The sequence below is a fragment of the Oncorhynchus tshawytscha genome, linkage group LG09 (genome assembly GCF_018296145.1).
Source record: "Oncorhynchus tshawytscha isolate Ot180627B linkage group LG09, Otsh_v2.0, whole genome shotgun sequence".
NCBI lineage: Eukaryota > Metazoa > Chordata > Actinopteri > Salmoniformes > Salmonidae > Oncorhynchus > Oncorhynchus tshawytscha.
In genome coordinates, this window is record NC_056437.1 from 27697640 (window position 1) to 27710059 (window position 12420).

Below are 12420 nucleotides of genomic sequence, written 5' to 3' on the forward strand. Positions count from 1 at the left end.
TGCTATATTAAAGTTGCACTATGCAGAAATTACTCCGCCATTTCCTGGTTGCTAAAACTGTAATATTTCGGCCAATTTCAGTTTATGTAACAAAATAAGCTAGTATAGTGTAGACAATCATTGTTTCATCTAAACCGCTGTGAACTATATTTTCCATAAACAAAAATATTGTTGTTTCGGCTGTTTGAAGCTGGTGTATAAAACCGAAAGTAAAAGATGCGAAAACAAAACGTAAGAATGGAAAGCATAGGAATAGCACACATAGAACAGTTATATTACTTCTTAGACTTGGTTTCAACTAGAATGATAGATCTATAATAATTTCTGTGAATTTAGTCAGGTCGCTCAAAAAGTTATATATTGGCACTTTAAGTAGTGTGTAAGAAGACATTGCTCTAGGATGCAAGAACCACATGATTTATGTCATCGTATTTGATAGCAGTCCATCAGATTCTGTTGAAAATTAAAGTTATCTCTCAATCTGTTCCTACAACAGCTCCTCCTCCCCTGTGTCTCTTAAAGCAACTCAATCTTCTACCACACCACCCAGCAGTAATCCCTTAGAACAGGAACATGTTGATTAAGGACACTAATATCCAAATAATTACTTTTTACTTGAGTGATATATTTTTTCTCACAATACTGAGACACAACATTATCCATGTGTGAGGTATATTAATTGTTCTAAATCTGTACTCTCCACTCTCATTCTTCCTCCAGATTGGTCTTGCATTGTGGATCCCATGACTGAATGAGCTTGGTTCAGCGTTGCCAGTCATGGAGCAGATGGATTGTAAGCCTTACCAATCATTATCCAAGGCCCGGAATGAGATGGAGCTTGCATACACCAGCTCCTCAGACGAAAGCGAGGATGGTAGGAACCTTTGCAAATCATACACATCCCGAGAGACCCTGCCCGACTATGGCCAGGAGATGAGACTCAACTACAACAGCCACAGAGCCAAGCGGAAAACAGTGGACGAGCCCACTGGAGGTACGGCATAACACCACGAACCAAAAACAAGTTTAACCAGTCAAAGTGAGATTGTTAAATAGTATTTGAATTGAAATAACAATTCATTTGAATTGGTAACTGAAATGGAGGCATTTATTATGTAAATGCCTGTTCCATTTTTGAGTTATTGATAAACTCCCAAGTTCCAGTTTTGACATTCCAGGTTAATCAGTTTTCCCTGCACACAGGTTATGGTCAGTTATGCAGTCAAAATGGCAGAGAGGTTGCAGGGGGAAACAGGTAAATGCAGTGTGACTGGATAACTGATTGTATGCATGATAAGACATTGCAGCTTATCATGACTTTGCAGCTAGCAGAATGAATTTCATAATCTCATGTTCCCGTATCCACATATCCCCTGGTAAATGTATGAAAACGTTGCTCTGCTGCTGCAGTGACTATGGAAGTATTGCATTCTAATGTGGAAGGTAGACTCGGGTTGTATATTGCTGCAAAAAATGCAAATTAGAGGTAATTCAGTTATTCCATCAATTGTTTCCTAGTCAGTCACACATAGGAGCTTTTTAACACCTTAGGGCTGTGTTGGGGTTTGGTGGGTGGGATGTGTATGGCGGAGGGGTTGTATAATTAGGTTTGAATTGACTTTTTCTCTGTAGAAAATAACACAATCACACCTCTATTTCATCCACGCTAAACACATCTATCGTTAGGAAATGAGAATAAGAAATGTGTGTTGCAGGGAAAACAATGTAATCAAGGTCAAAACTCAAAGAATTATGAATGGTTTGAGTGGAGATGTTTTTACTCCGTTTTCCATTGCAGTCTACATTGTTATCTACCTTATTCACTGGAGACATTGTGCAGTATGTCATCACTGTCTTTTGATGGTTCATCATGAAAATGTCACAGGGTCTGGTCTGCTTCAGGAAGACATGAAATACCACTATGGAGATTAAAAGAGGTTATTCCAGGTCCCATCTAAACCACTGGTTGAATGTTTACCTTTCACAATACACATTATAGGTCTTGAAATTATTATAGACTCATTTCTAATTTGATAAGACATTTGATAAGGTAAGAGTAATTTCCTACATTTCCATATTGCTTTATTACTTGTCAAAGATTCATGGTTACTAGGGATGCCTAGATAAGAGAAATCTGGGACAAAAACCAATATTTTCTTGGCTGTGATGGCCAATACTGATATCGGGGGAAAACAAGCGGTTGTGAGATTCGGGCAACAACACAATCAGAAACGGCAGTGTCATTGGAAAACAATGATTTATAGGAGCTACTGTAAGATTTCCTCACAACAGTTGTATTTTTTTGTTGTTGGCAATTCTACATAGGACCTATACGAAAGCTATTTGTAAGGTTATTGGGCATAAGTACAGTGCCTTGCGAAAGTATTCGGCCCCCTTGAACTTTGCGACCTTTTGCCACATTTCAGGCTTCAAACATAAAGATATAAAACTGTATTTTTTTGTGAAGAATCAACAACAAGTGGGACACAATCATGAAGTGGAACGGCATTTATTGGATATTTCAAACTTTCTTAACAAATCAAAAACTGAAAAATTGGGTGTGCAAAATTATTCAGCCCCCTTAATTTAATACTTTGTAGCGCCACCTTTTGCTGCGATTACAGCTGTAAGTCGCTTGGGGTATGTCTCTATCAGTTTTGCACATCGAGAGACTGAAATTTTTCCCCTTCCTCCTTGCAAAACAGCTCGAGCCCAGTGAGATTGGATGGAGAGCATTTGTGAACAGCAGTTTTCAGTTCTTTCCACAGATTCTCGATTGGATTCAGGTCTGGACTTTGACTTGGCCATTCTAACACCTGGATATGTTTATTTTTGAACCATTCCATTGTAGATTTTGCTTTATGCTTTGGATCATTGTCTTGTTGGAAGACAAATCTCCGTCCCAGTCTCAGGTCTTTTGCAGACTCCATCAGGTTTTCTTCCAGAATGGTCCTGTATTTGGCTCCATCCATCTTCCCATCAATTTTAACCATCTTCCCTGTCCCTGCTGAAGAAAATCAGGCCCAAACCATGATGCTGCCACCACCATGTTTGACAGTGGGGATAGGGTGTTCAGGGTGATGAGCTGTGTTGCTTTTACGCCAAACATAACGTTTTGCATTGTTGCCAAAAAGTTCAATTTTGGTTTCATCTGACCAGAGCACCTTCTTCCACATGTTTGGTGTGTCTCCCAGGTGGCTTGTGGCAAACTTTAAACGACACTTTTTATGGATATCTTTAAGAAATGGCTTTCTTCTTGCCACTCTTCCATAAAGGCCAGATTTGTGCAATATACGACTGATTGTTGTCCTATGGACAGAGTCTCCCACCTCAGCTGTAGATCTCTGCAGTTCATCCAGAGTGATCATGGGCCTCTTGGCTGCATCTCTGATCAGTCTTCTCCTTGTTTGAGCTGAAAGTTTAGAGGGATGGCCAGGTCTTGGTAGATTTGCAGTGGTCTGATACTCCTTCCATTTCAATATTATCGCTTGCACAGTGCTCCTTGGGATGTTTAAAGCTTGGGAAATCTTTTTGTATCCAAATCCGGCTTTAAACTTCTTCACAACAGTATCTCGGACCTGCCTGGTGTGTTCCTTGTTCTTCATGATGCTCTCTGCGCTTTTAACGGACCTCTGAGACTATCACAGTGCAGGTGCATTTATACGGAGACTTGATTACACACAGGTGGATTGTATTTATCATCATTAGTCATTTAGGTCAACATTGGATCATTCAGAGATCCTCACTGAACTTCTGGAGAGAGTTTGCTGCACTGAAAGTAAAGGGGCTGAATAATTTTGCACGCCCAATTTTTCAGTTTTTGATTTGTTAAAAAAGTTTGAAATATCCAATAAATGTCGTTCCACTTCAATATTGTGTCCCACTTGTTGTTGATTCTTCACAAAAAAATACAGTTTTATATCTTTATGTTTGAAGCCTGAAATGTGGCAAAAGGTCGCAAAGTTCAAGGGGGCCGAATACTTTCGCAAGGCACTGTATGTACAGGTACAGAAGATGGACGAAAACAGATTACTGAAGAACATTATCGTAATGGTGATAGTACACTTGTACCGCCGTAGTTTTACTTTGATCAGTGTTGCTCTTCTTATGGTTTTACATACGAGTTCTTCTAACCTTATTCTGTCTCTTCTCATAGAGTCCTGGAACAAACACAGAAATATAGTTGACCTGACACATTCCTTGATCATTGGGATATCATTTGAAGAGAATAATTGGAGAACAAAGTAGTCATGCTGAATCTATGAGTCTGGTATAATGACCATGATGTCATTATAATCTATATGAGGATCCTCTCTAATGATGCCTATCATTGATTGATCATTAGAAGATTAGAGTAGGTATTTCTAATTCAAATGATGATTTTACACTTTCTAAAGAGAACACTTCATATTTATTTCACATACAGTACTTGCCTATTTGAAGGCACATTTTACATACCTATGAATAACACCTGAACTTCATATCCCTCACATTGACATGATTAACAGTGACATATTTCTAATCAAATTATCCTCTTTATACTGTAGTATCTTCTGTTCTTTAGATTTACCTTCAAACCTATGCGAATGATGAAAATACATATTTTCATCTATTGGTTTGTTTTTAACTGCAAATGTGAGCTCAAATCAGCTTTATGCTCCCATGTATTGCGGTATTCAAATTATACACTGAACAAAACATTTTGTTCTGGTTACCTTGGAAACTGCATAAAATGAACAAATGGCATTTGCTCGGAGCAGCAGCTTTTTCAACCTGAACAGATTGATAGCAAAACAGTATGCACAGGATTTCAGCCCCTTTCGTGGAGAGGAGAACATTTTCTGTGCTCATTTATGTGTCCATTTTCCGCTGGTGCCTCCATTTCGCGGCTGTGATTTTAAGGGGCAGGAGGTCGTAGAGAGATATTCACTGACAAGAAATTGGTCAAGGACATGGGTTCCTGACTGGCGTAATTAGTGTAGAGATTATTACTTGAGAGTGAGGTCAGGCAAGTCACCTTGGTGAGGGATTCTCAAGAGCAGTTTAAAGAAAGACGACACCTCTCCATATGCAAGCCGCACCACAGTGTTGTGTACACACCATGGCCACAGGCTGATATTTCTGAATCTAGTCACACAGGATTCTGATCTACATCTGATTATTGTGCAGCCCTGACAAATCCATTAAAACTGTTGCTAAACCAATTGACCTAAAATGTACAGTTTTAGAACACCTACTCATTTTTCTTTTCTTTTTACTATTTCTACATTGTAGAATTGTAATGAAGAAATCAAAACTATGAAATAACACATGGAATCATGTAGTAACCAAAAAAGTGAGATTCTTCAAACAGCTACCCCTTGCCTTGATGACAGCTTTGCACACTCTTGGCATTCTCTTAACCAGCTTCATCAGGTAGTCACCTGGAATGCATTTAAGTTAACAGGTGTGCCTTGTTAAAAGTTAATTTGTGGAATTTCCTTCTTAATGTGTTTGAGACAATCAGTTGTGTTGTGACAAGGTAGGGGGGTATACAGAAGATAGCCCCATTTGGTAAAAAACCAAGTCCATATTATGGCAAGAACACCTCAAATAAGCAAAGAGAAATTACAGTTCATCATTACTTTAAGACATGAAGGTCAGTCAATACGGCAAAATTTCAAGAACTTTGAAAGTTTCTTCAAGTGCAGTCGCAAAAACCATCAAGCGCTATGATGAAACTGGCTCTCATAAGGACTGCCACAGGAAAGGAAGACCCAGAGTTACCTCTGCTGTAGAGGATAAGTTCATTAGAGTTAACTGCACCTCAGATTGCAGCCCAAATAAATGCTTCAGAAAGTTCAAATAACAGACACATCTCAACATCAACTGTTCAGAGGAGACTGTGTGAATCAGGCCTTCATGGTCAAATTGCTGCAAAGAAATCACTACTAAAGGACACCAATAAGAAGAAGAGACTTGCTTGGGCCAAGAAACACGAACAATGGACATTAGACCGGTGGAAATCTGTCCTTTGGTCTGATGAGTCCAAATTGGAGATGTTTGGTTCCGACCGCCGTGTCTTTATGAGACGCAGAGTATGTGAACAGATGATCTCTACATGTGTGGTTCCCACTTGAAGAATAGAGGAGGAGGTGTGATGGTGAGGGGGTGGTTTGCTGGTAACACTGTCAGTGATTTATTTCAAATTCAAGGCACACTTAACCAGCATGGCTACCACAGCATTCTGCAGTAATAGGCCATCCCATCTTGTTTGCACTTAGTGGGACTATCATCTGTTTTTCAACATGACCCAAAACACACCTCCAGGGTGTGTAAGGACTATTTGACCAAGGAGAGTGATGGAGTGCAGCATCAGATGACCTGGCCTCCACAATCCCCCAACCTCAACCCAATTGAGATGGTTTGGGATGAGTTGGACTGAAGAGTGAAGGAAAATCAGTCAACAAATGCTCAGCATTTGTGAGAACTCCTTCAAGACTGTTCAAAGCTGTCATCAAGGCAAAGGGTGGCTACTTTGAAGAATCTAAAATCTAAAATATATTTTGATTTGTTTAACACTATTTTGCTCACTACATGATTCCATGTGTTATTTCGTAGTTTTGATGTCTTCACTATTATTCTACAATGTAGATCATTTTAGGACTAGAATGAGTAGGTGTGTCCAAACCTTTGACTGGCAATGTATGTCTTCACTAATGCTGCAAAGCTTTGCTCCAATTGTTGACAAGCATGCACCTGTTAAGAAACTAAGTGTGATAACTATTAGAGCCCCATGGATTGATGATGAATTGAACAATTGTATGGTTCAAATAAATTATGCAAAAGAGGTGGCAAACAAGTCAGGCTGCTCAGCTGTTTGGTTGACGCACTGTAAGTTGAGAAATGTTGTGACTAAACTCAACAAAAAGAAGAATAAATTATATTACCAAAGAAAGATAAATGACATAAAACACAACGGAAAAATACTTTGGAGTACCTTAAATTATATTATGGGAAGAAAACCATTGAACTTGATATTGCCAATCATTTCAACCACTATTTCACTAGTAAAGTAGAAAAACTCAAAGTGAAATGACAACATTAAACAGTGAACCATCATCACTTTTGATAAAATATCTAATAATGAAAGAGAAGGAATGCTGTTTTGAATTTGGTCAAGTTTGTCACGCCCTGGTCTAAGTATTTTGTGTTTTTCTTCATGTATTGGGTCAGGCCAGGGTGTGGCATGGGGTTTTTGTATTGTGGTGTGTTTTGTCTTGGGGTTTTGGTGTGTATGTACTGGGATTGTAGCTAGTGGGGTTATCTAGCAAGGTCTATGGCTGTCTGGAGTGGTTCTCAATCAGAGGCAGGTGTTTATCGTTGTCTCTGATTGGGAACCATATTTAGGCAGCCATATTCTTTGAGTTTGTCGTGGGTGATTGTCCTTAGTGTCTTTGTTCTTGTCGCTGTGTTAGTTGACACAAGTATAGGCTGTTTCGGTTTTCGTTACGTTTATTGTTTTGTGTGTATTCGTGTTACGTTTGTTTGATTAAACATGGATCGCAATCTACACGCTGCATTTTGGTCTGACTCTCCTTCACCACAAGAGAACCATTACAAAGTTATTGTGGGAGAGGTGGAAAAACTATTGTTATCCATCAGTAATAAGACACCAGGTATAGACAACATTGATGTGAAACTGTTGATAATTGTTGCAGACTGTATTGCCACCCCTATTTTCTATATCTGTAACCAAATTCTAAAGGATTGTGTGTCCACAGGTTTGGAAGGAAGCTAAAGTAATTCCACTGCCTAAAAATAGTAAAGCACCTTTTACTGGCTCTAACAGCAGCTCAATCAGTTTGCTGCCTGTTCTTTGTAATCTGGTGGAGAGGATTGTATTTGACCAAATACAACGCTCTTTTTTTCAGAGAACAAGTTGAGTACTGACTCAGCATGCATATAGAGAAGGGCACTCAACTTGTACCTCACTGACTCAGATGACTGATGATTGGTTAAAATAAATGGATAATAAGATGCTAGTTGGAGCTTAATTGTTAGATTTCGGTGCAGCCTTTGATGTTATTGATCATAAATTGTTATAAAAAAACAGACTGGCTATTGCTTTACATTACCTGCCATCATATGGTTGTATAGTTTTTATCCAATTAAACCAAAGAGTGTTCTACAATAGAAGCTTCTCTAACATCAGATAAGAACAGTACGGTATCCCTCAGGGCAGTTGCATTCGGCTAATACTCTTCTTTATTTTTTACAAATGATTTGCCACTGATCTTAAACGAAACTAGAATAACTACAGTGCATTCGGAAAGACCCCTTCTTTGATTGGAGTCCACCTGTAATAAATTCAATTGATTGGACATGATTTGGAAAGGCACATACCTGTCTATATAAGGTCCGACAGTTGACTGTGCATGTCAGAGCAAAAGCCAAGCCATGAGGTCAAAGGAATTGTCTGTACAGCTCTGATACAGGATTGTGTCGAGGCACAGATTTGGGAAGGACACCAACAATTCTGCAGTATTGATGGTCCCCAAGAACACAGGGGCCTCCATCATTCTTAAATGGAATAAGTTTGGAACCACCAAGACTGTTCAGAGATCTGGCCACCCGGCCAAACGGAGCAATCAGGGGAGAAGGGCCTTGGTCAGGGAGGTGACCAAGAACCCGATGGTCACTCTGACAAAGCTCCACAGTTTCTCTGTGGAGATGGGAGAACCTTCCAGAAGGACAACCATCTCTGCAGCACTCCACCAATCAAGCCTTTATGGTAGAGTGGTCAGACGGAAGCCACTCCTCAGTAAAAGGCACATGACATCCTGCTTGGAGTTTGCCAAAAGGCACCTAAAGGACTCTCAGACCATGAGAAACAAGATTCTCTGGTCTGATGAAACCAAGATTGAACTCTTTGGCCTGAATGCCATGTGTCACATCTGGAGGAAACCTGGCACCATCCCTGTGGTGAAGCATGGTGATGGCAGCATCATGCTGTGGGAATGTTTTTCAGCGGCAGGGACTGGGAGACCAGTCAGGACCGAGAGAAAGATGAATGGAGCAAAGTACAGAGAGATCCTTGATAGAAACCTGCTCCAGAGCGCTCAGAACCTTAGACTGGGGAGAAGGTTCACCTTCCAACAGGACAACAACCCTAAGTGTACAGCCAAGACAACGCAGGAGAGGATCTGCAGAGAAGACAAATACAGGTGTGCCAAGGTTGTAGCGTCATACCCAAGAAGACTCGAGGCTGTAATCGCTGTCAAGTCAATGCACAATTCAAGTCAATGCACAGTTTTATACAGAGCCATGACTGCATGGAACTCCCTTCCATCTCCAATTACTCATGCAAAGAGCAAAATTACCTTTAAAAAATGGATAAAAAACCAACTCATGGAACTGCGGGGACTGTGAGGGGACACACATACAAACATATGCAAAAACAGATACATTCTAACACGCACATTATTTTTGTATTTGTATTTTTTAGTTGCATTGTTTGTATATAGCTTTATTTTAAATGTGTGTGGCTGTCCTTGTCTATCAGTGTTTTGAGTTTATTTGTGGACCCCAGAAAGAGTAGCAGTTTCTTCTGCATAAGCTAGCAGGGATCCCAATAAACAAATAAACAGATAAATCATAATGAAAGATTAAACCTTGGTCTTTCTACCTGCTGGGTTTACGCTTTGGGCACTGTTCTTTTTGTAACTGTTGGAAGTTATGATTTGACCAAACAGTGCAGAACAGATTAGGAATAAAATAGGATGCATCATCCTCTCTGAAATAGGTTCATTTATTTTTTGCAAAGAATATACATAGACACTTTTCACAGCTCAAGTTAATATCGCTCAAGGTCACACCTGTTATAGAGGTGCAAAGCTGACGTGGAAGAAGTGTGTCTAATTTTCCCAGATTTAGTCAATTAAGTGCTTCGTGACATAGAGTATTTCTGCTGCTTTTTCAAGTGAAAACAAAACTTGCCTTTTTGTGCCATGCCAACAATGACCTAGAAATCTGGCTTGTGAGTTAAAATTAGTATTCTTAGTCTTTAATTATTTATTTTGAAGGATATCATATTGTATTCTGTCTTGAAAGGTAACTGGGGGAATTACTGTTCACCCATCCCTGATCTGGAGGTGGTGAAAACAGATGGTGCTCCCAACGCCTCATTCTGTGGGAATACTCACAGCATCCACACACTTCCACAATGCCTCTCCAATTTCGGAACATCAAATGAAGAGAGAAAAAGAGAATGTACCACTCTACTAATATAAATATTGTTACAGAAAATGGTAGGCAGAATGTACCAGATTTAACCTGGTCACAGATCGGTTTGTGCTTTTTCCAGCTCCATTGTCATTGTCAAGCCAAACATGATTGTTATCAGGCAAGAGACTTCTCCTTAGGACCAATGGAATGGTCGAAAATGAGCAAAACCGGGGCACTGGGCCATGCAAAACAGATTTGTCCATTGATGTGTTTAGCATGACAATTAACCCTCAGCTAAGCCCCGCCCCCTTAAACACAGACTACTCCTTGCTAATCAGGCGCCTCTCTGGTATGTTGTGGTGGACTGTCATAACAGTTGCTTCACAGGAACCTGGTAAAATAGTGTGACTAGCCACTGAATGGCTCGGCAATGTCAGCATGCAGTCAAAGCAAGCAGTACTGGAGCACCAAGTCTGGGACCAAAAGGCTCCTTAGCAGCTTCTACTCCAAACCTTAAGTTTGCTGGACAGTTTATCAAATGGCTACCCGGTCTATTTGCATTGACCCCCTTATTTAATTATTATCTATTATAATGTTTTGCAATGACTCTCTTGCACAGGCTCAATGTACACTCACTGAACTCTAACCACTGACCCCACACATACTACACTGGCACTCCAACACACACACACACACACACACACACACACACACACACACACACACACACACACATGTATATTGACCCATTCCCCCCACACACGCACGCACACACATACATTCACATTCCTTCACACTCTTCACTCTTCAAATTGTAATTGTCACAACAGGTTGTATTGGGCGCATGTGACAATTACAATTTGATGTTGACAGGAGATGAGAGTTAAATTCATAATATAGCTAACTTAGGTAGCTAACATCCATTTGGATAAAACAAGTTATATTGACTGGCTAGCTAACTAACTAGTGTTTTGAATTCGTTGTAACGGCTCTCTTCTATCTCCTCCTCTGACGAAGAGGTAGAACAAGGATCGGACCAAAATGCAGCGTGGTGATGATTCATGATATATTTTAATGAAGGAAAAAACAATACAAGCGGAAACGACAAAATAATGAAAAGTGAAAACCGAAACAGCCCTATCTGGTGCAAACACATAGACAGGAACAATCACCCACAAAATACACAGTAAAACCCAGGCTACCTAAATATGGTTCCCAATCAGAGACAACGAGAATCACCTGACTGATTGAGAACCGCCTCAGGCAGCCAAGCCTATGCTAGACACACCCCTAATCAGCCACAATCCCAATGCCTACAAAAACCCCAATACGACAACACAATAAACCCATGTCACACCCTGGTCTGAACAAATAATTAAAGAAAACACAAAATACTAAGACCAAGGCGTGACCAGAACCCCCCCAAGGTGCGGACTCCCGGACGCACCTCAAAACCATAGGGAGGGTCCGGGTGGGCGTCTGTCCATGGTGGCGGCTCCGGCTCGGGACGTGGACCCCACTCCATAAATGTCTTAGTTCCTCCCCCTTGCGTCCTGGGATAGTCCACCCTCGCCGCCGACCATGACCTCGTAGTCCTCACCCAGAACCCCACTGGACTGAGGGGCAGCTCGTGACTGAGGCAGCTCGTGACTGAGGGGCAGCTCGGGACTGAGGGGCAGCTCGGGACTGAGGGGCAGCTCGGGACTGAGGGGCAGCTCGGGACTGAGGGGCAGCTCGGGACTGAGGGGCAGCTCGGGACTGAGGGGCAGCTCGGGACTGAGGGGCAGCCCGGGACTGAGGGGAAGCCCGGGACTGAGGGGAAGCCCGGGACTGAGGGGAAGCCCGGGACTGAGGGGAAGCCCAGTACTGAGGGGAAGCCCAGTACTGAGGGGAAGCCCAGTACTGAGAGGAAGCCCAGTACTGAGATGAAGCTCAGGCAGGTAGTTGGCTCCGGCAGATCCTGGCTGGCTGGCGGATCTGGAAGAGTCTGGTTGACTGGCAGATCTGGAAGAGTCTGGTTGACTGGCAGATCTGGAAGAGTCTGGTTGACTGGCAGATCTGGAAGAGTCTGGTTGACTGGCAGATCTGGAAGATCATGGCTGACTGGCGGATCTAGCTGCTCTGGCTGCTCCATGCAGATTGACAGCTCTGGCTTCTCCATGCAGACCGGCAGCTCTGGCTGCTCTATGCAGACTGGCAGCTCCATGCAGACTG

The 12420-nt window shown here is 41.5% G+C and overlaps 1 protein-coding gene across 1 annotated transcript in view; it reads left to right on the forward strand.

Annotated features, from left to right (window-relative positions):
- The window catches only part of tenm1 (teneurin transmembrane protein 1), a 225126-nt gene that overhangs the window by 33387 nt on the left and 179319 nt on the right, over positions 1–12420 (forward strand). Inside the window, exon 2 of the mRNA XM_042326725.1 lies at positions 721–994. Coding sequence (XP_042182659.1) covers positions 778–994 — 217 coding nt within the window. The 5' untranslated portion in view covers positions 721–777. The remainder of the gene's footprint in view (positions 1–720; positions 995–12420) is intronic.